At 36.8% G+C, this 26,049-nt stretch overlaps 1 protein-coding gene across 5 annotated transcripts in view; it reads left to right on the top strand.

The window, feature by feature from the left end:
* ADAMTSL3 (ADAMTS like 3) overlaps positions 1-26,049 on the top strand; it is a 190,326-nt gene that overhangs the window by 73,944 nt on the left and 90,333 nt on the right. For all 5 annotated transcript variants that reach the window (XR_008238303.1, XM_052808436.1, XM_052808434.1 and 2 more), the window contains exons 4-6: positions 14,088-14,215; positions 16,625-16,670; positions 23,746-23,982. Coding sequence is in view for 4 of the 5 variants with exons in the window: in XM_052808436.1 (XP_052664396.1) it covers positions 14,088-14,215; positions 16,625-16,670; positions 23,746-23,982 (411 nt within the window). In the remaining variant the exon portion in view is untranslated. The remainder of the gene's footprint in view (positions 1-14,087; positions 14,216-16,624; positions 16,671-23,745; positions 23,983-26,049) is intronic.

The following is a 26,049-nucleotide window of genomic DNA, read 5'->3' as shown; positions in this document are numbered from 1 at the left end:
GGAAGTTGTTTCAGGCTTTCAAAATAAATTTGTATACAGAATACATGAAAAGACATAAAAGATACGTCTCTCATGCCAAAAAAAGAGCTTATCTATACAAAAGACATTGAAAAAATACCATGTGGTTAAAATGTATGTGTGGGGAATCATTTGAAGTTTCTTATTGTTCTCAAGACTCTCATTTAGTATCAGTGCAAATATTTTCATATTTAACCCAGAGAGCGAGATGAGATGATGGTAAGAGGGAGACTTTTCACAACTAAAATGTGACTGACAACTCTTTGCAACAAGGGTAAAACAATCATAATTTATCTAACAGATGCAACTTATTTTGGGGGTTGGGGGGGAGTCCATGGCGTCTGAGGCACAACTTGGCTTCAATAGATAACCAAGAGCTGATGTTGTTTTATTTCTCTTGTGGCCAAAAAAAAGATGGCGTTCTTACATGGAACTTTTTTGTGGGTATTTGAAGAAGCATAATTCTAGACTCCAACCAAATACCTGCTTTGTAGCCAGAACACTGATAAATGGAAGCTGGTAGAAGAAATAAATTTGAGAAAAGTATGTAGGAGTTGTTTCCCCTCTTCTTTGATCTTTTATCTGCCCATATGTGTAAGAAATCACATCCACGTCTCTAGTTTGGCTGTATCTGACATGGAATTCAGGTGGTTCTTGTAGGTCCTATACAAAGTCCAACAAAGTCAGTGAGATACTTTCCATTGATTTCAATGGCTTTTAAATCAAGCTTTATTCACTAACTGCCTAACAGTAGTATTTTGGTTATCTTTCATTTACCAGAGTATAGGGCAGAATTAAAAACAAAAAAGGAGCTTTGCTGGTTAATGTATTTACACAAATTTTCCTTAAGTCCAAATGCTAATGTCCTTTTTAATAAAAAAAAAAAACCCCAACAACCAACCCCCACCCCGCCCCTTCTCTAAACCCTTCAAATACAAGCAACCAGGGAATTACATAAATAGATATTCTTACCTTTACTACAAAAAATTCATGCGGAAGTCCTATCTTGGAATAAGCTATTCATTAGTTGGCTTGGCAGAAGGAACACAATCCAAATGAATGAGCTGCCAAGAGTATTTTTAGTGGTTTTATGTGTTGCCCATTCAAATCTTGGAAAATTTCTTTAGAAAATTGGACAAACTGACCACTCATTTTTATGGGCTTTTGCAAGATCTAAAAGTGAAAAACAACTATTGTATTTAGCATCTGTTAATGGAGGTTTCAGGCTACAGGACTTTGAGAAAGTACTGCTGGGAAGCTAATACAATAACCATGAAATATTGGACTGATAATAGGAAACACTGGCACTGAACCTATATGGAAAGAGTCATGCTAATATTCCATATCCAGGCCTGTTACCCTGTGCCGAGTGCTAAAGATACTGCAGTTAAACATATACAGTAGTAGAGATCTGGAATGAAGTCAGAGTCAAACTCAAGATAGATGAAATTGTCTTTTCCTACCATGAACACTATTGGTTGGATAATTCTGTCTTTGGAGAATTAAAAACCGGGAACTTGGACATGGAAGAGAAAGCAAGTTGTGCTAACATTTTTCCAAAAGGGGAAATATATGTCCTTACCCCACATGTGTAATGAAGCCCTCATCTTAATTTTTTTTTTTTTTTTTTTTTTTTCTTCTTTGGGAATTGGATCTAGACTTGTGCTGCTGTTGTAACTGTCTCCTTGACAGGTTTTTTCTCCCCAGGCTAGAAGCTAGAAAATCAATAAAAGGGAAACTATTCACCAGATATCAAATGAGTTTCAGTGGATTATATTTTATTTGACTCAAAGTGGAAAGGAATGACAAGAGAATATTACATTTTTAATCCCACATAAAATACCTCTCTGGGAAACTGTTCTCTGCACATGGAGGTTAGTTTTAAAGACTTTTTTCTCAGCAATGCTGTGTTTTTTTTAACCTGTACAATGATGATATCCAAAAATCTGCCCTCAGAAGATATTTTGGCTTGCAACTTCTGCATATTGGGATCCTCTGCAAGATGAGCTATAGGCAGGATATTTTAATGTTTTTTTTATTATCTAAAAAAAGCTTCCTGAAGAATTTGAGTATGTTTTGCTGTACGTGGGAGAACACAGCTGGAGGAAGCTCGAGAATTGGTACAAGCTCTTGACTGTGAATAACCACTGATCAAACAAAAGTTACATGTATGACAGAATAGCGGCAGAAGCAGCTTAAGGATGCATTTCACCAGTGCAGGTGCCCACCATAGAAAGTTCACAACATCTCCAAGTCAGGCTACCCTTGTGTAAAGTGAGCTCTTCACAGCAATGAAGGAAAGTGTTCTTCAAGTGCAGGAAATCAGCTGGAGCCAGTGAAGCTGAGCAAACTTAAATATTAAATTTGTCTCCAAATTAAGCATGAGTAATAAAAAGAAACACTAAAATTATATTTTGATTTTTGGATCAGTTATGCCATTGCTTAATATCACCCAAAGATCAGCTCACGGTTAAAGGGGCAAGAACTGTTTTCTCTGAGAAGAAAACTCATCTTGTTAAATTTGATTTATGCCACAGTAAAGAGGCACCATGATCAGGCTGACAAGTTTTAGAGTTACTTTGGGCAGAATTAACTTCAGTCAGACTTCTTCTCAGTTATGGGCTTAATAAGTCTTCTCCTTTAATATATTAATTTAAAATGGCTCTGCACAAAGTGATACCTACTTTAAAAATCAGCTGTGAGAAATACATCAACATAAAATAATGCCTTTAAAATTCAAAATTGATAAACTTAATTGTTCTACATTTATGGAAAGGAAAATTAGGATTCTTATAATTGCTGTCAGCTAACAATGTGGCTTTAATATTTTTCCTTTTGACATTTGTTCTGTTGCCAGGTCTATCTGCTTATGTTCTGTGATCTGCTTTGCATTACTTTTATAGAAATATTACTATTAAAAGTGCTACATATCGTATTAAATAGCAGGGTGAGTCAGGAGGCATGGGTCGAATCTCTAGCTCACAAATGAGAAGTTTGGATGCCTCATCTGGGTGATATGGTATAAATATGTATAATGAAATCATCAGTCTGGCACTACTGATAATCTTGGCATGAAATTGAGCCAGGCAGGAGTGCAATATCCCAATATCCAGGGTTATGAATATTGCAGATTATGGATAGACAAAATGCACAGGAAAGACTTTTCTATACTGGCTGCTCTTGCTGCAGTTTATTCTTCTGTCAGTATTTCCCCTATAAAGTCCTTTTATTCATAGGTTTGGCAGTTAGCCATAAAATTTTGCTTCTAGCTGGAACTTGGCAGACAGTGTCTCAAGTCAGGAAAATTATTTTAAACAAATTTTTAAAATATATGCTATGTATTGGGGCTCTTTTAAATGTTAGAGGTGCAGTCAATTTTTTCTGAGAAAAAGGATTTTTTTCAGTGGTTTTTTTCATTGTAAATCCTCTAAACAAATTCTTAAAAAAGGAAAAAAGATTGTAACCAATTAGAAAGAGAAAACATGAATTTTCTTTCAGAAGCATGTGTATAGAGGTACTGTACATAAATGTTAAGGACTGGTGTATTTTGAAGTGATTGCTTTTAGGGTATTGCTTTAAATTAAATACTTAATTTATCATTGTGATGGGATAAAGCTTGTTTACGGTGTTATACACCGTAAGGTAAATAGTATGTAACATATAACTAATTTTAAATGCCCATACTCCCTCTTTATTTACTTTTCCATAACCTGTCTGTAAGTTTTGTACACAGCAGTCTTGGCAAATCAACCCTTTAACAAGTTCAGCATAATACAGTAATTGATAAAGTTGTGGGAACAAGCAGATACCATTATGTCAATCTGTTGTACGGTCTAGGATCCAAGTATACTCAGATTGCGTGTACATGTCATTTAAGCAGAATAGCCTTTCTTATACTTCAGGGTTTGCAGTGTTAATTTGGGCAAATACCACCAGTACCACCACAAATCAGCAGGAGTGAAATTTGATGGTGATTGTGGTAACAGCTCCTGGCTTTGTGTCAGGGTCTGTTCTCCATGTTCTTACAGCTTACCTGTAGGCTGAAAACCAAGAATTCCCACCCTGTGCTCTCCCCTCTCGCTTTTGTCCTATTTGCAAACTGTAAATTTACTACCTCATTGATTAATTTTAATCTAGAGCCTCAGTAATTCAAAGCATTCCTGCCATAGCTCTCCTTACCCTGGAATGACTTCCTCAACTACTGTCAAGTGGGTATCTATCAAATAAACAGATCAAGAAGGAAATGAGGAGGCAAAGGTATTTTATCAAGAAGAGATGAGTCTGGGATAGGTACCTGACCCTTAGGAGAAATGTTTAGGATTTTTTGTTTTGTACTGTTTTTTACATGGAAAGCATGATTTAAAAGCATTCAAAAATATGTAATGACTGAAGTATGATTGCACTTTCATATGGCATCAGAAAACGGAAAAAAATCTGAAAAATAAGCCTCGACAGGAAAGATTTTGCACATTTGACAGTGGCACCAATGTGCCACTGTGGGATCTTTGGAAGCTGATGGAAATCCTCTGCTTTGTCACAGGCATAACGGTCATCCTTTTATCAGTGTTGCTCTTCTCTTTCCACTGCACATGCTGAAGTGATGCAGTTTTTAACTTTTGAGACCAGTTTTTAAAATTGCATGGTAAAGTATTTAAAAACACCTTTATTTGGATGTTTGCAAATATATTTAATAAGGTAATTCAAAAAAATAATGCCAGGTATATTTCCCAGAAATTGGAATCTCTTTTTCTATTATGCACCTGAGGAATTCTGCACATTGGACTCTGGCTGACCCATCACACTGTTTATGCTGGATGAGGAACATGTGGTGTGCAGTGTGAAGGTGGAAAAACCCAGTGTATCCAGGTGCAAATTTTGAATAAGCATTCAGTAAAGCTTGCATGAATTCTTAGAATTTTTATGGACTCCAGGAAATATATGGAATGTTGTTAATGCAGATTTATATATAAGTAGGCCTAGAGATAATTAACATATCAAAATGTCCTGAAGATTATATTTTCCCCTTCATACTTTATACCTACTGTAGATACACACAGTAGAAAGGACAATGTTTGTACTTGCAAAATAGGAGGTGGAAGAGCTCTGTAAGGGGCACTAAAATCCAACTTTGGACACTGAGATGTAATTCTCAGCTGTGCTACTCGCATAATGCACCTTATCCTTCTCCTTCCTGAGGTCAGGTTCTCATCTGTAAAATGGACGAACAATACATAGCCTTAAAAGCTGCAATCAAAAAATATTAAGACTGCGTATTGTATTTGGCACGTGAGAATGAAAATGTTCTCATTGTGACTGTGACAAGATTTCTTTGCACAACCAAATGCAAGGACTGTGTATTTAATAATTACCATATTGTGGAGAATCTTATGTAATTGATTATAATTTAAAAATTATTTTTATACTTATTAGGATATAACTTTCAAATTCTGCATTGGGAATGTTAATATAATCTATATTTTAAACAGGAATATCATATTTCTTATAAACTTTCTAAAGCATCCCATTCCTTCTTTTTTGCTGCTTTTAAAATTCTGCCTTTATCTCTCTTCCAAGCCCTGGCAAGTGTTTGCCTCAGGCTGGCTACTGAGAAAGTAGGCAAAGAGTGCTACAATTTATATTGCGTTCTCGGTTATGTTCCCTTTCAGAACCTCTGTGCTTTTCCCAAGGTCTGTGGCTTTTGAGTTGTTTGCCAGCTACACATGCAAATCTTTAAGTTCTAATTCTCCAGACCACTTAGAAATGGAGGGAATTGGAATGATGCTAAACATTTCTCAGTGTAGTTTTCATTTCAGATGGGGCAGATTCAGAGGAATGGATATGTTTTGAGAGTTCAAATTTATGTATTTCCAGCTACGTATTCACATGTACTTCTAAATCTTGGAAGACAGTGAAATACTGGAAACCCAGGGAAAAGTTTTTCATATTCTTGATCCTGGTCAGCTGTCCTGGATGATTGGACCTAAAAGCGTTAGAGAAGCATGGACTTCTTGCCTGACTGTTTAGATATCACCAAAGTTGTTTATTAGCCTTCCTCCCTGTTCTCAGGTCCTAAGATGTTCGCTATGCTCTAGTATGGGTGAATGTGGAATAAAATTTACCGTTGTAGATAAGGCAGCTACAGGGCTCATACGGCTCTATTTGGGCAAGCATTAATGAAAACCTGGGCAACCAAGTCTGGATTGTCAGGCGCATTGTCAGTGATGTGTATTTGCGGGACATGCTTATCAGGGTTTTAAAAAGGATTTCTCTCTCTGCTAGATGTTTATCTGTCAAAACAGTAATTTATGGAAGATCACCCAAGAAAGTAAAACAGATTGCCATTGTCCAGAGGAGAGGACAGAGGCAAGTGCTCCTCTGGTAAAAGTCAGTTATGTAATAAAAATGTGCCCTGGGACTTCAGTGTAGGTCATCAAAACCTGTCAGCAGTGAGTAAAACTAGAATCTGTGTGTTTTTTTTAAACTCATTGGAACAATGTAGTTAACTCAGAAATTGAAAAATAGCAACTTAATTATGCTTTAACTACTTCAGTGCTGATTCCTTTAGCAGGAACACGTAGGTGCTGTCCTTAACTGCTGTTAGACGCAGAAATAACTGCAGGAGTCGGCTCTACTAATGCAGTTGCTTTCTGCTTGGAGTTGTTAGGGCGGGAACCATGATTCCTTCTCCATGCCCACAAATTCCATGTTCCCTCTGTTACTGCTCACAAAGAAAGAAGGAGGTGATACAGACTCTTTTCAGTGCCAAAAGCCTCAGCTAGCTCATAGGTGCCAAACAGCCAAGCAACATTTCATCCCTTCCTGGATGCCAAAAGCCTCAAGTATCCCTGCTCCACCTGCCAAAACCTCCAACTTTGTCCTGACAACTCCTGCAGTGCAGGCCTGTGTTGTCAATATGAAATTTTGCAACACACTGACAATGGAAAATCTGGATGCAGTATAATACTGAAAAACATGCTGGGATTTGCCTTCAGTTTAGCATCAAAATGAATTATGCTGTAAATATTTCCTGTGTGTGACTCTTTTGCATGTTTTATTTTCCAAAACTTGAATTTGAATTTATTTGAAACTGCTGTAGAATGAAAATATATTACAGAATTCAACATTGAGAACTCTAAACTACATCTGAGCCCTCAGATGTATTTTCATGTATCTGAATAGGTCCGTCATTTGCCTTTTGGCTCATTTCTTGCTGGTGATTCTCCTGGTCCATCGCTGAGCTTTATTAGCTTGTGTTTCTGAAATGTTCTCTTTGTTACCAGGCACAGATTCCATTTTGCAATCAGTCTGTAGTGCATGGACACCCCTATGCAGTGGGAAGCCAAGTGCAAGGAATAGTTAATGTGACTGAAATAATGTTAGTAATATTAAAACTAATTACTTATAAACATCTGCTTAAAATAGCTGCATTTACTCTCAGGTGGTTTTTATCAGTCTGAAATAATGATGCGTTGTTTTTTCTCCAGGATTTTATAATTCCAGATATGTCCTTTTTAACATACAGAATGAGATGTATTTGCTTTGGTACATGTAAGTAAAAGATTTATTAAACTTAGTGACATATACAGTGCACAATTAGGTAATATATAGTGCACCCAGTGATAGTAGAAATGTATCAGGAAATGTCTTGAAATCTGTCATAACGAAACAAGTGGAAGTTTTTCTGCTAAAATCAGGTAATGCAAGATCTCATTAATAATTCTTATTTGTCTGGAAATAAGTTTTGACTGTTCTTCTATTTAGTTGCTGCCACAACTGAAATAGTTTTTCCTAAATCTGTAATCTGCACTCTACACCTTACTTCGATTGTACAAAAGAGAGGTGTAAGTCATTTTTGTAGGTGACCTTAGCAGGGAAAAAGATTTCTAGTATAGTTTGTCGCAAAGCCATAAATGTAACAACCAGAGTTAAAAGTGAAGAACACAGTTGTAAGGCTGACCAGCATATCCAGTGATTATCTGCAGGTAAATGCTTGTTCCTTTGGTTATGCACTCTGCTCATGGATATAGTCAACAGTGCAATATGATACCTTTTCCACTAAGTCTAGTGTCTGGGAAGAAGAATCTGGGAAACGCATCACAGAGCTACTCAGGCAGGGTATTTTCCCTTCAGTGCCACAATTCCTTGCGCTACCTCTGTTTGGAGCTGTTGTAGGTATGAGGAGAAGAAAATGGCATAGTGGAGTGCTGCACATGAAGATTAGTGAACAGCAACATAACCTTGTGCTTTGGAAGACTCTGAAAGCCAGGATAGTGTTAATAGTATTTATGGATTGTAAGAGTGGGAAGAAGCAATAAAAAGGAAATGCTTCATCTCTGTTCAAAATACGATCAAGGATGAAATTCACTCCTGGGAGAAGGGCCAGTACTGAGCTTTGGGTATTGCTTAATTTAGGCCTTCAGTGGGACTGAAGTGGTGTTTATACCCTTCAATAGGTTCTTTCACTTGGATGAATTTAATCTGAAGAATCTAAATTTTGTATGGAGAAATTTAGTTATATGCAATGTGTTATTAAATAATAATATGATATAGCTGTGCCAATGTAACTCCTTATGGGGATTCTCTTTTGGAGTTTGGCATGCCTTTTTGAATTAATACAAACCATGTTGATAAGAAGCCACAAGAAAAACCAAAGAGCACTCACCCAGAGAGCTGCAGTGACATTGGCATAGCAGCGGATACATTGGTAAATATTTCTGCATAACCAAGTCCTTACTTGTTGTGACAAAGTCTTACTTTGTGAGCCACATCATTCTAACCTCTTTGAGTAGAGCATTTTATACATCCATCTAGCCCTAGGCATGGTCTGCATTGGTAGATGCTGCCCAGAGGTTGCATTGAATCTCTTCTAGAACCTGACAGAGCTGGGCACCCTGCTCTGGGGAAGTGCTCAGGGGCACATCACAGGGCAGAAGTTGGGGTAGTTTGTGTTGCAATATGTACATGGCAGAGGGACTGTCACTTGGGGACACTTGCAGATCTGAGTGTTGGGTCTCCACGTTTCTTTCATTACACGTACTGTTACAATGATTCTCATGTGTCAAATGCTATGTACATGGCTTGTGTTTGTATTTAAAGCAAAATGTATGTTAAAAACTCTGGAAAACAAACATTTAAGGTATTGGAGCATTTCTGTTGAGAAGCTGAATCTTTGTTTTGCTGAATGCTAAACATTTACATATCCAAGCCTTATGTAATGGATGTCTGAAGAATAATAAAACTGCATAAACTGACCTTCATTCTCTGGCACCGCATCTCCTTTGAAGTCTGCATGACCAAATTCAAGACAATTATGTCATCCTTCATAACAGCCAAACAAAAGTTTGGCCAAATACTCATTTTTCTCCATATAACAGCACCGTGTTTGATTTTTGTAATGTGTGTTAATGTAGCTATTGTTATTTACTGGGTGTTACAAGTGACAGTAAAAATCCCCTTGTTTTAGGTTAATGATCAGCCCTGGTAACATCTGGATTTCATTTATTTTACCTCAGTGCCCACTTTTGCTATATTCAGTTACTTTGAGTAGTACATTGCAAGGCAAGTATGGCCTGAAAACACACAAATAATTTGCAGAACATGGTGTTACAGTATGTGCCCGTATGTGGCAGAAGCAAAACAGAGCCCTGGATAGAAGAAGGGAAACTGGCACTAACATTTTGTCCCCTGTCCAAATCTACCAGTGCCACACTTTCAGTAAAATTCTCCATGTAGAAGGGCTGCCTCTGTTAGTTAAGGGTTGTCAGCAGAGACTCAGATTGCACATTACTGGGCCTCAGACCTTGAGGAAACCTTGGCATACTGTCATCTCAGTCTTTTGAGACTCTGCCTATGTCACCAAGTGCTTCAAAACTTGGAGTTTATTTTACCCCATCCCCTGATTCAAGTGATCCTTGCCCAGGCCCGTGTGCAGTGTCATGACTTATTCTTTTCTTACTTTCATACTTTCAAAATGAATTGTAGATTGGATACATAGATTGGGATGAAATATTTTAAACTACCTTTATCATATTAACTGGATTAATTTCTGTAGAGAACATTGTGTATGTTCTTAAATGTTGCTTTGAGTGCAATGCTTGCATCTAACCCTGTGTTCACATGTGATGCTTTTGGAATGGACACAACTCCACTAGCGTAGCTGGATCCAGTGGAAGTGTGACGCCTTTTGCCATCAACTGTGTAAAGAGCAGCAAATCATTTAGGTTGTATTTATAGCTGTTTTAAGTTATTTTATCTGGATTCACTACAGCACTTGTGGCTTTACTTGATCATGTTACATCATGGGTACACATGTGCATGTATATGCACACATTTATGTATGTGTAGGTACATACATACTTTCACAATGAATATACTTAATGTACGTGTTGAACTTCATCTGTTGCAAAATTAAACCACTAAAGGAAAAACACTTCCATTCTAGTATGGTTCAGAAAAGCTTCACTGCTGAGCCATGTTAGAGTTATGACTGAAGACAATAAAAACACGAAAAATTGAAGTTAAGAAGCAAACCATGAATGCAGTCCTGAGGTACAATAATACCCTTTTGTGCCCAATTGCAATTAGCTCTTGATTTAATTCCTAAATGAGCTTCCAAGGTTTTGTTGGTTTAAATCATGATGTTGATGATCTTTTCTTTATTTTACTTCAATTTGGTACCATGGTGTAGACAAATGTAATATGTAGAGTTTATGAAACCAGACAGCTAGTAAATCAATATTATTTTGCTAGTAAATTACTAAGCCAGTGCAAGCTGCTTTTAACTCTTTCCCATGGGACAAATAGTTTGAACTAGCTGGAGTTTAAATCAACACTGCAGGCACTGAATTACTCAATGATTCTGAAGAAGGCTTTGTTGGCCTAAACTTCTGCTTTGATCATCCTAGTATTTACAGCTTTTTAATTAGATACAGTTCAGAACAATGGCTTTTATCAAAGCAGTTTGGTAAGTGAACAACTGGACATTGTTTAGGGCTTTAGATGACATTCTGTCTGTTAATATCATGTGGCTGGTTTTAATATAATGATGAAGTTAGGATTATTTTAGGCATTGTCACTGCTTTGTCAAAAGAAACTAGCTATTCTAAAAGAAAGAGTGGCATGTATTGCTTTTTTAATATCATAAGTTTAATCACTTCTCAACATACTAAAAAACAATCATTTGCCTTGGGATTACGGAGGACAAACTTTAATTTTACACTCATAAATTTGAAAGAAGTGACTCTTTTGTTCATCTTGACTTATTTTCATGTGATGAGTGATTTGTTGGAAAGTGCTGAGCTCTTTTTGCTCAAGATTGAAGGCAGTTGGTTCCATTTTCAGTGTCAGACATTTCAGAGCTGGCTTCTGATGTAAAGTAAACCCAACGCCAATGTGAAAATTCCTTGGGGATCTTGGCAGAGCTGGGCTCTATCGTTTCTGGAACAGTAGATTGGCCTAAGTACATTTTTAAAGCTTTATATTAAGTGTTTGTAAAATTCATAAACTTAGGGGAGCAAGAAAGTTAAGAAGCCACTGATGTGTTTAGACCAATTTCTGCAGTTTACTGTTCAAATGGAGACAGCTTATCCTCTAATTAACAAAATTTTTCTTACAAGCTCAAGTTTTTTGAGAAGGGGATGGAAAAGTTTGGAAATTGCTGACATTTGTTAGCTGCTTAACTATGGGGAGTAGTACTATTATACTGAATCTGCCTACTCTTATTAATGCCTTTAAAATGTGTTTGAGTAGTCCTTAGTTCTGCTTAAGTGTAGCTAAGTTTAACTATTTGCCATTTGGGTTTCTAAATTGATGCTTGTTCAATAGTTATACTTAAAACTGCTGTGTGAATGCATCCTAAGTGTAACAGCTCATTCACCGAAACAGGCCAGTTTTCTCAAGTTCTGTGGCACATGTTTGTTTGTTTTTTTTTTTTTTTTACTATAATAGAGAGATGCCTTTGCCTACACAGCACAGTATTTGAGTCATAATTCTTGTACGGTGCTAGTTTGAAAAGAGCTTTGGTTTTATTGTTTGCCATTTTCACTTCAAGCTTGGTAGGCTTTTATCTGAGTTAACTTCTTCACAGCTGAAGATGAGCTGACTTTATCTGTACTGTTGAATTTAAGGAGACATGTATTTTATCCCCCTTGTACTATAAGATTTGAATTACACATCCCTCACTTTTAAATCACTTTCGTGAGGCATTTTGGAAGAAATTAGTACTCAGTCTTGTTCTCATGAGCTTTACTTAAGTTATTTCTTAGAGAAAATATGGATTACTAAAGTGTGTTCATCTGGTTTAGTATTAGGATATATACTAATCTCTTGCGCTTCTCTGCATCTAGTTGCTCATGAAAATCTTTTCAGCATTTTAAACATTTTTTGTTGGTTTTGGCACTGATGAAGACTTAAATGTTTACTTGGATCCAGTTTATTTAGTAATGTTTTTATCTCTTTGCCTTATGTTTGCTTACAGCCCTTTGGTTGGTGTTTCTGTGCGCTTGTTTTTTGGGAGGGGGAGTAAAGATTCTGAAACACCATCTGATTAAGTTGTGCCTTCCTATGGTGTCAAAAATAAAATAGTCATGTGAATGTAGTGCCTTTGTTTATCTATCTGAGGTCTGCTTGGATGCCCACTGAAGTCAATGGGAATAAAAAGTTGGCTGTATAAATAGTTGTTTCAGTAAAGCTTGGATGAACTCTTCACATTCTCTCATTTGGCATTGTATTGGGGCAGAGTAAATATCGGTCAATATTCTCTGTCACCTGAGATAAATGACTCATTGCCTCATTTTTATCCACAATATGGCTTTCATTGATAATGATATTAATAGCGGTTACATTGTTATGTTTGCAGTAGTTTATGTGCAAACTATCACCATGGTGATTAGAGAAATTGGTGCTTTCATCTCAGTCTGGGTGTAATTTAGGGTTCTAAAAATCTTAATTTCTTTATGATAACAGGCCCATCATATGTCTGACAACTCTCAGGGAATTGTTATGTTTGACATTTTGTTATAAAAATCTGTGCATGTTTTTTCAAGAGAGAAATTTTAAAGGTTGCAGGGATGGAGGAATGAAAGTAGCATGTAAATAGAACAGCTGCTGAGGAATTGTAGTGATGTCAAAGAAATGCTTGGGGAAATCCTGAATTTGATTTTCCTATGCTTTCTTCATGAAGAAAATCATAAACCAAAGAGTACTCTTTTAAAGCAGGACATTATTGAATAATTTGATTCATATTACTTTTTAATATTGAACTATTGTGCTTAGCTACCACGTTCTAAAATGTTTTGGGAATTTTCTCTGGGAAACATCAATTTTCTTAAACAGGATACAATGCAAGTGAGAAATGACATTTTTAAGGGGTCAAGCAGAATTTTGGGGTTTGTCACAAATCTTTGATTTTTATATTTGTGGGGTCTGGTAATAATGTTTCTGAAGCCTGTGTAAGTGAATTTAAGCTTAAATCAGTGTTTAATTGCTATAGCCTAAAAATCACTCTTTAAGCCTTTTTCCCCAATCTCTTTCAAATTAGTAGCGCTTTTTGTAATGAAGTTGTATTCTTGGTTTGCTTTTCTGATTGCAATTCTGGGCATGCACTTTATGAAAGATTTGAGGTGCTTAATCTCTGTGCTACTGCTCAGTGCAGGCACAGTTTAGGAGATAAAAAGAGACTTTTGTCATCTCATTAGTCCTGGATATGAAACTCCTTTGGTCAGGATTTCGGAAAGCCTGGCAGCCTGCTCAGAACATGATGCCTGGTCTGGCTGCTTGAGATCAGTTGTCTAGTTCTTACACAGTGTGTTGGACATATGTATGTTGGGAATGACAGCATATTTGGAAGTAGCAGTCCCGTCAGCAGAAGGCATCGCATCAGATATGCTGTATCTTCAAAGACTCTCCTTCCTTTCCCATGTAATTCTTATGTATTAAAATAGTAAATAAATTTGAGGTACTGTAAATAAGCAGCAAAGTAATATACTCAGTACTATTAATGCCAAGCAGTAAAACTTGTACCAAACTAATTCATGTTTTTTTTTCTCCTCTCCATCCTCCATTTTTTTCAGACCTCCAGAATTACCCGCTCTGATGAAGATAAGGAAGGCTCCTGGGATGCCTGGGGGTCCTGGAGTGATTGCTCACGGACCTGTGGGGGGGGAGCCTCTTACTCGCTGAGGAGATGTTTAAATGGCAGGTAAGCCACATGCTTATATGTATTTATTCTTCTGCAGCTCTGCTGTATTTCCCAGTGCTCTGATGGTGTCTATATAGAAGCATTGTTGCTTATATTTCTGGAACTCAAGTGCTGTGTACAGATGAAGTGTTGTGAAATCCTACTTTTAATATATTTTCATAATATATTAGATAAGTATCTGAGCCTTCATCTCTGATAGAACTTTAGCATGTTATTAAATATGTTTGTAGAATAACAAGAATGATTTATTTAGTACAGTCAAATACTGAGAGAAGTCCCTGTCACTGTAATATAAAGTGAATGGTGAGTTACCTGCCTCCAGATTAGCCTGCACTTGAACATTACTTGAAGTAATGTTCAAGCACAGGCTCCTCCATGTCTTCCTTGCAGTAAAAAACCAAGTGACTTACTCCACATATAGATGTATCAAATGCTGCTTTCTGTTAGGAAACTTTTCCTCTGCCAGTTCTTTCTATGCAGTGGTCCTGGTGGCCATATGTTTTCGTGGATAACCCTCAGTGTAGCTTGAAGAGAACAGCGTATGCGGTGAAAACAATATACCTCAGTAGTAAAGCTGGACTAATGTAGGACTTGTTGCTACAATCCTAAAAGTATGAGTAATGCAATAGGCTTGTAGTCAGGCAAGAAGAGATCCCAACCAGCTTAGAAGCATCTGTGCTGGCATCCATAATTGCTTGCTTTACTTGAATTATTCTTAAACATTTTAAAAACTGCTGATTATGTTTAAATTTCTATTTTGCTGAGATTTTTTAATTTAAATGCAATATCTCCCAGGAAGTCAATTTTTCTTAAAGAAGGCTTGTAGTGTGATACGCTAGTTAAGTGCAAACTATGAAATACATAGCTAAAGATGATTGATTAAAACACTGCCTGTTTCTTTTAGTGCAAAATGCACAAAGATCTTTGAGAAAAGTAATATTTCCAGCAAGAAGCCTTGATATTCTACCAGTGTGTTAGGGACTGTGAAATGAGCTCAATAAACTGCAGCAATATAAATTCCGCTGTGGTTTTATTAATATTTTTAATGTGTTCCCCTGTGAAAAACATGTGTTTTCCATACCTTGACAAATGTGTAGTTTAAAAGGTTTTTTTCCTGTGTTTTACTGTTGTTGTAATGTCCCGGAAATGCGCAACTGTGAAACGAAGTTTTCACATTTGTATGTATCATAAACATTTTTAACTTGCATGTTGTGATGCAGTCATTCTTGCAAAAGATTGGAGATTTGAGACATGTAATATCTTGAGCTCGGAGAGTTGTACCTTCAGCTGAGCTGGTTGAACTCTTGCTCCAGGCACCCATTGCTTTTTCCTTTTCAAATGATATTTTTCAATCCCTCACACACATTAAAGAATTTTTTAATATTTGCAATCATTTTTCATGCAAAAAGTGGAAAATTTAATCCGAGCTGTAAATTACCAGCTATACATTCATGCATTCTTTAATGTAAGGCAGGTCTTTTTGGTATGAAGGGATTATTCCAAAACACTATTCCTGATTTTAGAGATATTACTAATTATAATTTCCTGTCAAGTCATTTGAAATATGTTTTCAGTTCTTTCAAGGGCTTGATTTTGCCATTCTTAAGAAGAATAATATCTTACCCTGTGCAAAACTGCTGGTCAGTTATTGAGAATTTTGGCAAACTGTGTCCCTAAAAAAAAGTGTGAAACCTGCACATCCCCATATTTATGAGACCACAATAAATAATCATGACTTTATTATATGCCTGTTATTTCAGCTACTAACAACAGACTTTGTAGATCTGAATTGCCTGGATTTCAGGATTCACATGCATTGTGCACCTTAGAAATGCATGCAGTCCGTAAGAATTATATTTCATTTAAAATTATGAATTCTGCTCATATGGCTTTGGGTCAGTAAAATTACATGCTGTTCTTCAAAAGTATTGCATTGGTTTTTGGGAGAAAGGAAAGGTTTGAGGCTGTTTTTTCTTTCCTAAACAAAATAGGAGAAAGGAAAATCAATGCTCATTAGCCATATACTTCACTTAAGGATTGCTTAGATATTCTGATTCTCTTTTCCTCTGGGTTACATCCTGTGGATTAGAAGTAGCTTTGCTGAAGTCAGCATAGATCAGGCTTAGGGGTGCCTTGTGAAATCTTTTTCACAAAATAAATGTGTTTTTCATAAGGTTTGCAGTAAATTGGGCTTACAGGGAAAGCCACACGTTCTTTGCTGAAGAGAGACAGCAGTGTAACCTGTTTAGTCCCCAGATCCCCTTTGTATTTAAACCTTGTATTTTGAGTCCAAATTATGGTCCAGCAGTAGCAATAAAAGTCTAATTTTCAAGAGAATAACTAGCTGTAAAACAGGCAGGGTTGTGTTTTGCTGTTATGCAGTGTAACCATTTTTACTCTGTTTTTCAGGAACTGTGAAGGTCGGAATATTCGATACAAAACCTGCAGTAGTAATGTGAGTCTGGCCTGTAATCCTATTTTACTTATTCAAACAATGTGTTGAAGTTTAAGAAATGCTGCTTCTTGTTTAAAACCTTATGGTGCGTAATTTTCTTTCCATCATTATTACCATTTTTAAAGATTTTAGTCTGCATGACACCACGAGGTCTCAAATTTAGGCTTCCCAAATGGACATTTTCTTCTGAAATTACAGTGCCAATTGTGATTCAGAATATATCATTTTAATATCATTTATTAGGAAAGTTACACATTTTGGAGGATTAAAAAGTCAGTTCTCATCTTAAAATAGCAAGTGCTTTTCCTAGGGGTGCTGTCTTTCAGATGAAACATTAAACTGAGCTCCTGATTATTTGTGATCATTAATGATATGGTGGCACTCTTCGCATGAGCAAAGAGGTTAACTGCCTGTGTCCCTTTCAAATCTTAAATTGGATAATTACTCCTTATATTCCTTCTGTTTGCCTAAGTCCAGATCTTTATGTGTCTATATGCAAAAGCATGTGTATTTAGGTACACTGGCATAGGCAATTTCTGTGACTGAATGTAAAGCTGGAGTTTTCACTATACAGTTGCTGTTACTGTGTTGCAATCACATTTTATTTTTAGACACCTTTTATGAAAACTGGTTACATACAGCATACTTCATGACTTGTGCTCAACTGATTTGTAGTGATGTTTTGTGCTGTTTAAACAGCTGCTGCCTTCCACCCCAGATGTTGTAGTCTGTTCAAGGTGTGCAGCTCATGCAAGACTTTGTGATACCACTGATCAACAGACCATGTGTACAAACACAATAACTCAGGATGGTTTATGGTCAGCAGTCACCCCCTTGCATGTATTGCCTTACAGTACAATGTGACATTCATATAATCCCTTTCCAGAAAAGAGAGAAAGTAATTAAAGCAAAAGCATCTCTCTTTTTTTTTTTTTTCTTTTTTACTGTAGTGCATTTGATTAATCTGCCTCTGGCACTGGGAGAGAGGCAGCAATTTTCACACAAATACCCCTTAAAAGGTGAGGCCTGCAGTTCCCTTGGGTTGAATTATACCCAGGCAAGCACAGGTGATACTCATGTCATTGCCAACCCTGTGATTTCTGCCAGCAGCAGGCAGCTGTGAAGTATGACATGTTCTCCTTAGGAGGCCTGACACTGGAAGTTGCCCAGTAAGTATTTTGAATCAGTATATCTCCTGGGAGAACTGGCCATTCCCACTCTTCAGTTTGCCACACCTACAGATTCTTGTGTGCCAGTTGGCTTCTGCCCTCCTCAAGAACAAGGCTTGCTAGCACCTTGAATTGCTCTAACACTCCACTCCTCAGTGTTGGATGGATTTTCCACCACAGCGGCTCACAGCCTAAGCTTCTTCTGGCAGAAGCTAGTGGAAGTGATTAATGAATCAGGCCCAGTGCGTGCAAAAATCAGATTCTAGAGACAAACCCGGTCACTTGCCCTTTCAGAAGAAAAGGCCTAGCAGCTCTGTGCATGATGTCCCTAGCTCGTAAACAAAAATGCCACATGCAAAAAATACCATAACCTTTCAAGCTGTGTGATAAACTAAATTGCAGCCAGCCAGTACGTAAGCAATAAACAAACTGCCACTGTAAAATATATTTGCTACATTCCGTAGCTAGGTACCTAGCTGTATGCATTGTATACAGTAATATACCTCCGAATGCTTGATCCCATGCACTACAGCTTCCTATGCAACAGTACAAACAGGTCAATGTAGTATACCTTGTTCCTCCAGCGAAAGGACTAGGAAACTACGCAGTGTACAGGAAAAGGAGAAAGATGAGATCAATCTGGGTATATTTTCTGCTATAAGCAGAGGTCTATATGCTTTTAGGATACGTAAGAGCAATTGTGGACACTGTTCATTTTAAGGATTATGCAGTAAAAACTGATGGAAATGAAGGTACTCTATGCTTCAGCATAGAGAAAATTAAGATGATTACCACATCCTTTCTGAACTCCCAGGGAGTTTTTCTGAAGTCACTGGGGCCTGTTTTTTAACTTTAGGACTTTTTTTAAAGCGATAAGTGGCAAGCATCTTGTATGTGAGTCTGTTTGAATTTATGATGATTCAAATGTTAATTTCCAGACAGGAAGTTGCCTTTACAGTTCTGCTTTTGGGGCATGTCTGAAAGGGATCAGGTTTCCATTTCAGTTCAGATACAGCCAGAATCTCTCAGGAATGGTTTTTCCTAGATTATGGATCAGATAATGGAGAACTCCTGAGAAAAATATATTTCATGAGATTTCCACTTTTAATACAGTTGATCTTTGGATGTGGTGTCACTGCATTCAAACCCAGTATTAGACCTGACTTAACCTTGAAATGGGAGCTTATACCTAATGTAAACCTGGGACTACTAGACCAGTTTTGTTTCAAATGATATAATTTTCCCCAAAGCATTAGTTCTAATGAATGCTTCTCACTTTAGGACTAAAATTTTAGTTTGAAAATTAAGAGTTTATACTAGCTTCTTTCCATATTAGTAGGTATTATTGTTAACCACATGAGACACTCAGTATATATACACTGTGTAAAGTTGTCTGCAAATGTAATTTTGCTACATGATACATTACACCACTAACATCTATATTGGAGAGTACAAATGAAGCACAACTTAATATGTGTGTCATTCTAATGAAAAGAACAAGAATCATTTTACCAGAAAATTGGTTTCATCTGGATTTGTAATAGAATAGTAGTAAGTTCATTGAACTCAAGCATAGTTCCGGAATAATATTAGTGATATTTCAATCAAAAAAATTAATTCAAGGTCTTAGCAACAAAATAATTGCTGAGATTAAGTCATATGTATAGCCTGCTTATCTTTCTATCATAACTGAGATGCCAGGTGCATGACTTCCTAAAACTGCATGTATGCTTTCAGCTTTTGTTATAGAAACTTTAGAGAAATAAACTATATAAACGATTCATTATATTCTGTTCAATGAGATTTTCAGTCTTTCTTACCCCCCCTTTTTTTATATTTCCATTTTCGTATATACTGTTACATTCTAATGCTATGATGTGCACTATATGGAAGTGTTTAAGATAATCCTTTAGGGTCCTATTCATAGAACAAGTTATTTGGGCCTTTTCCCCATAAATTTCACATTCTTATGTGCCAATAAGTCATTGATACATTTGCCAGAGTGACTCTTCTACAGTAAGAAAAGACACTATTTTGTAACAGATTTGCCCATGTTTAATTCCATTATAAACTTTTATTACATGCAGATAATGCTCACACTTGTTCAACATATTCATCAGATTATTGTCCCAGCATCCACTTCTTAACTAGCTCATTTATCCCATTCAGAAAATCTTGGCTGAACTGTGTCTATTTTAGTCCTATAGTATTTCACCTTGAGTTGCATAGTTTCTCTCTAATCTATTCATTTATTTATTTTATATTTATAATGGTAATGCACTGTATGGCTCTCGTGGCTAGGGTTTCTAGCTCAGGTATCTTCATTTTACTAAGAAGTGGCCTGAAAATTGCATAGGAAAAACATGGAAGCTGAAGCTAATTTCAGAAAGAAAACAAAACAATGACTTCATCAGTTTTGGCCAGGTTTCAACAAAATGAGATTCAAAGAATAAAACTAGACAAAGGGCTAGACTTTCTTTGGTGTCATCATTTTTACTGGTTATTTTCTTGCCTTCTCTTTTGTGCTTTTTTCAGCAGAGTAAATGTTGGCAGGAGTCACAGGGTCTGATGCAACCTTCATATTTTGTTCATGAACATTGCCTACAAAGATACAGATTTCCCAGGTTAGCTTTGTTTTCAAAGGCTAAGAGTGCTCACTGCCAAAACTAGTGATACATTTCATAAGAAGCTAGCCCTTGAATGCAGTAGTTTTTAATCATCTGTCACCAAAAGAATAGGAATATATATATGTATTTTTAACCTGCATGGTAGTCATGTCTGAAGCATCTTTTTCAGATCAGTCTGTCTAATAATATGTTCATAAGTCATGTCATAAATACACTTCATTCCACTACAAGATCTGGATGCGATTATTTTGCCAACATTTTCATGTATTAGACCTCATAGATATGTCTTCAGCTCCTTATGTTGTGTATGAACCTATGAACAGCCTGGCTGTGGTTCAGTGGATTGAGTGTAGGACAAAAGCTCTTTCTGAAATTAGGAAATCTGAGAAATCCTGAAATTGGTAGCAAAAATATTTAACAAACAATAAAAAATGTGGAATATTGAGAGGGAAGAGAGAATGACAGGATGAATTGATGTCTGAAATAGGTTAAAACCAAAAAGACATGCAAACAGGATGAGGATTGGGGCCCATGTATCATTGTCTGACAGCGTGGCCTTGCCCACTTCCCGAACATGCTTCACCCTTGCCTGCCTGTCCCACATATTGTGCTGCCCCCCCCCTTTCATTGCTATTTTTTAAACTCCCTCTCACTTTTCTGACCCACTCTAACGGAATTAACCTGAAGTGTACAAGTCCTCTTGTTGTCGTGATTACATTCCTTTCTGTGTTTAGTTGTCTTTCTGTTCAGATTATAAACTCCTTTCTTTATACAAATATGTATTGTTTCCAGGAAAACGGGGATCTGAACTTGATTGCCATCCAAATGCTGATATAATGCAAATGATAATAATTTCAGCCCTTTGATATCCCTTTGTGATGTTCTTTTTATGCTCCTGGTTTTGAACACAGCTCAAACAGAAAGCAGGTGGAACTGGCATATGACTTGAGCTGCCAGGATCGCTCTGTGTTCTTTGAAGATGCCAAAACAGAACAGGGAGATGAGAATTCACTTGCTCTCAAGCAGCCAGGAAGTGAGTGGAAGGAAGGAGCTGCATTGTGTTGAATCAATGAGAAACACACAGTAACCACGGATTGACATCCTGATATTGTGCTGTTTGTGTCTTGGCATTGCCTCAACACTGAGTGATAATGAATTGCAACGACAGCCTGTCAAAAGTCAGCCTAAGGCCATTGCTCTGCCTGTTTTACAGATAGCTCTTTAATTCTTTGTGATGAAAATGTAGCTGTGCATGGCTGAATAACACTACTCCAAAATATTCCTTCTAACTTTACCTGAATCTAACTTCCACTTACTGTTTTTATCCTTAGCTACTCCTCTATTTGCAATGGTGGAAGGGAACCATATGGTATCCATATGAACTCTGAAGTCCTCTCTGCTTTTTAGACTTGCTATTGTGGAAAATGAGAGGTGACAGATAAGTCAGAGCCAAATTCTGCTCTTATTTACACCAGTGCAAATTTGGTGAATTTCTTGGGAGTGACACTGCAGTAAATAAGGGTTTGTAACAGTATTTGCTCAATGTTTTTAGAAGCTCTCACTTGTGGGATTTTGCAGAAGTAAAACTCTCAAAGAATTACAGTAACTGTAATTTCTCCTTGTCTTATTCCATCATTTTATAGTTTTTTAAAAAGAATATGGCTCCAACTAGTATTATCCCAGATTAAAAATAATACAAAATGTATTAGCATCATTCTGAGCTATCCTCACCGTAAGGTGTAGCACTGGACAGAGTTGAAAAGCATTGCTGGGAAAGCTCAGTGAATTGCTTGGTGCTCAGTTGCAAAAAATGCCTTGTGTTGATCAGTAGAGAGAATACTGATTTAGAGGATATTTTATGCATACTGCAAATAAACCAGAGACATTTCTAGGTTACTGTTTTCTATGGTGAAAGAAATCTGGGGCATTGACAAAGTATTAAGCTAATGCAGTGCCAAGTCATCCAGATTCATAAGAGCAAAATGGTGTCAGGACAACATTGTTGAGGCCATCGGACTGGAATTCGAACATTTCTAATGTATATTTTCATCTCCAGTACTGTGTAATGGACTTACTATTTCGTTAGCTTTTTTTCAGGGAAGGTTCAGTTCATTGATAAGGTTGAAGCTGTGTTCAGGATTAGTATTGTTAACTAATACTTAGTAATAAGCTCCATGAGTTCAGCTGACACATCACAATCTTTCAGTCTTACATCCAATGAAAACAAAACTTTGTTAAGATCAGCCTCACATCTGGCTTATATGTGCAGTTGGAATTCTTGGAAGAATATCCTTTCAGTCTGGCGTATGGACTGTTTGACACTGGACATACTTTCAGATGAAGTCTTTAGTGAGAAATTCTTTGACACACTAACTCCTTTGTCAGTACTTTACCAAAGTTATTTTTGAATAAATCAGTATTCATCTCCATTCCTGTCAACATAGTTTAATATTAACATCATTGTTTGGGTGCAATGCTTTATGTAGAAAAAATATTTTAGAATATTTTATTTCGAACAGTTCTCATATGTGGTCTTTCAGCTGCATACGCTGAGGCTCTGTATGGGAGGAGGTATGGAACTGTCTCATTAGAACTGGAACTATATAATCAATAGTTACCAATTTGAAGTATATTTTATTTCAACAAAGTAAGCCTTACTGCTTCCATGAAGTGAAGGTATTTTGTAATTAGACTAAAGGACTAAGCACTGAAAGTTCTGGTGTCTCCTCCTAATGCTCTCGTCCCCTTTCTGAGCAATACCGAACAATTGGACACATTTTTACTTCTTTATGTATAAGTAGTAATAATACCTCTTTCATTACGCTGACATATCAATTGATGAATGAGTGCAGAGCACTTAGAAATCCTTAAGTGGAAAAAGCTATTGAAAAGAGAAATATTAAATGTCAGCCATCTCACTATAGTCACTTAAAATATAGAGATTCCTTTAGAAGCTAATTCTTATTACAGAACCAGACTTTAAATATACTACATAGTGTCATAAAAAGTAGCATTTCTAATTATCCTTTCGTATCAGTTATGTTGTTATTACTGGAATATGCGTGACATTCTGTTAACTTGCACGTCAAGCACGGGATTAAGCAACCTAAATTCTTTTAATACACACAGTAAAACATTGCAATATGGCATATTTGTCATAGCAGATCGGTTCTTGAACCAAGCCTCCCCGAATAGATTCTGTGTAATTCATCAGATAACTTTACTGCAAATGCAAAGTATTCCCTTCTTAAAAAAATACTTCCTTTGGTTTGTTTTTAGGACTGCCCTTCAGATGTTGGTGACTTTAGAGCACAACAGTGTTCAGCCTACAATGATGTCAAATACCAGGGACATTTTTATGAGTGGATCCCTGTGTATAATGATCCTACTGCACCGTGTGCCCTGAAATGTCAAGCTCTGGGAAAGAACTTGATTGTGGAGCTTGCCCCAAAAGTGCTAGATGGTACTCGTTGCAATATTGAATCCTTGGATATGTGCATCAGTGGAATATGCCAGGTATGTTCATGGTGTAAATCTAATTGTGACCTTTGTTGTGAGACACTTTGCTCATTGAGCACTTTTTCGTTATTTTTCATCTTCATGTATCAGTTTACTTTAGACATACCTGCAAGTACTGCCAAATGGTTTGTAGATAACTTACCTTTCTCTTGCACACAGAAGTTCCTGACTGCCTTAGCTGTTGATACTTTTATATATAAATAAAACGTCAATAACATTCTCTCACTCTTCTATTTATACATATAAAAATTAATGAAACTAGTTATATTAGTTACAGCTTTCTAACCTTCAGTATGTCTGTCAGGGTGTGATGAATTACACAGCCTTCCATTTCATTTTACTCCTTCTCTGAGTCTTGCATTTCATGAACTCTGTTAAGGAGAAAATTTGACGTTTTATGGGATCCAGCCCAGAATGGCAGGTGTGAGTGTGTATATCTGTCTTGCATGGGTGAATGAGTATATGTTGTGATTGAATGAATTGATTGTTAGTATCTACATTTCTAGATATATTTATTATTATTATTTATTGTTTATTAGAGTTATACTATTGACTTTACACATTTGGTGTAAAAACAGTAAGTTATAATATTTGAGGCTTGCCAGCTTTGCCCATGTCTCATTAGCAAAGAAATATTGCAATCTTAAGTTTTATGAACAGAACAATTTTATATAGAATGGATATGTTATTGCAATTAGTTTTCTTTCTCTGCAAGTGGCTGTTGCTCTGTTAAATGCCTAAAATGTGTGTGACTCAAAAATGCAGGATATGGCCCAGTCAGCAAAATAGCTCCATTATAGGGGAAAATTTGACACATTTGGCAGAAGACTTGTGCACGGATTACAGCAACATTAATGTATGATCTGGACCTTGCTATGGGTTTTATGTGACTTCTATGTATACTGCAGTTCCAATACCAGTCGTGCCAATACACAATGCATCTGCTGCCTCTAAAATAGAAGAATTCCTTACAGTTTTCTTCTTCAAGAGACCGCATTTGTCAATACCACTTCACAGAGGTCTCCAACAGTGTTCAACATTTAAAATAGGATATACCTCTGTAAACTCTGGAAGCACTTGCCAAATAATACATTTCTTTTGCAATGTTCTTGGTGATATCTCCTCTTCTAACACAAGCTTTCACCCTGGACGATGTCAAAGCCTTTTGTATGTGGTATGTCTACAGCAGCCTTTGCTGTTTGTGTCCATTGCAGCACAGAAGTGTCCTGCTGAATGTAATGGAGCTCTGGTTTTTCAGAGGCTTGTGAGACTCTTGATCAGAGTGCTGTGGGGTTTCCTGTGTTTCCCACAGTGACCTCAAACATCTACCATCTTTAATACACAGCATAAAATTCACTCTGTCTAGAGCGGATGCAATTTTGTGAAGAACAGTTGAAAGCTATATTTAAAAGGGCTGCCTTCAATGTTTCTTGTTCGTATTTTGGAGTATTCATGTATATATCTGACATCAAATGCTTGAAAATTTAAATAATCCGCTTTTAAAATAAACCGGGTAGTGGCGGAAGAAATTAATCATTCCAGAAACAGGCACTGGGAGCTCTTTGACACTGTTAATGAGGATCAATTGGTTTTCTCCTTCTCTTCCATTTTTTTTCTTTTTTTCATTATTTCTTCTAATTCCACAAAAATATTTTCAGTGTGAGAGAACATCTTTTGGGGCGGGGAGGGGAACCACCACCATATTTAGGATGTGTCCTGTGCTGTGACTTAGCACAGCAGTTTAATTAATTTCTAACCTAACCTTATAAGCTGTTAGGTGCTTTCTCTTTTTTTCCTTTAAGTCTCTGGCTATTGCTGAAGTATTTTTGCACAAATGGAAAATTTCTCCTTTTTAAAGTCTATATTTGATAATTTAGTGTTGGTTAATTTTATTGAGGTAAAAATGAGTCTCTGGTCATTGAATAACCTTTTTCTCTTTCCGGACTGTTTTGGGGGCAGAGTGGAAAAGCTGGTTGCTTATGAAACGGACTGCGGGAGGTGGGGGACTTCCTTAGAAACCAACACCGAGCTTTGTTGCTACTCCTGTTCACGCAGGAAAAGAAA

This window comes from Harpia harpyja, chromosome 14 (genome assembly GCF_026419915.1).
Source record: "Harpia harpyja isolate bHarHar1 chromosome 14, bHarHar1 primary haplotype, whole genome shotgun sequence".
Taxonomy (NCBI): Eukaryota; Metazoa; Chordata; class Aves; order Accipitriformes; family Accipitridae; genus Harpia; species Harpia harpyja.
The sequence above is the reverse complement of the archived record's forward strand: the minus strand, read 5'-3'. Positions and strand labels throughout refer to the sequence as shown.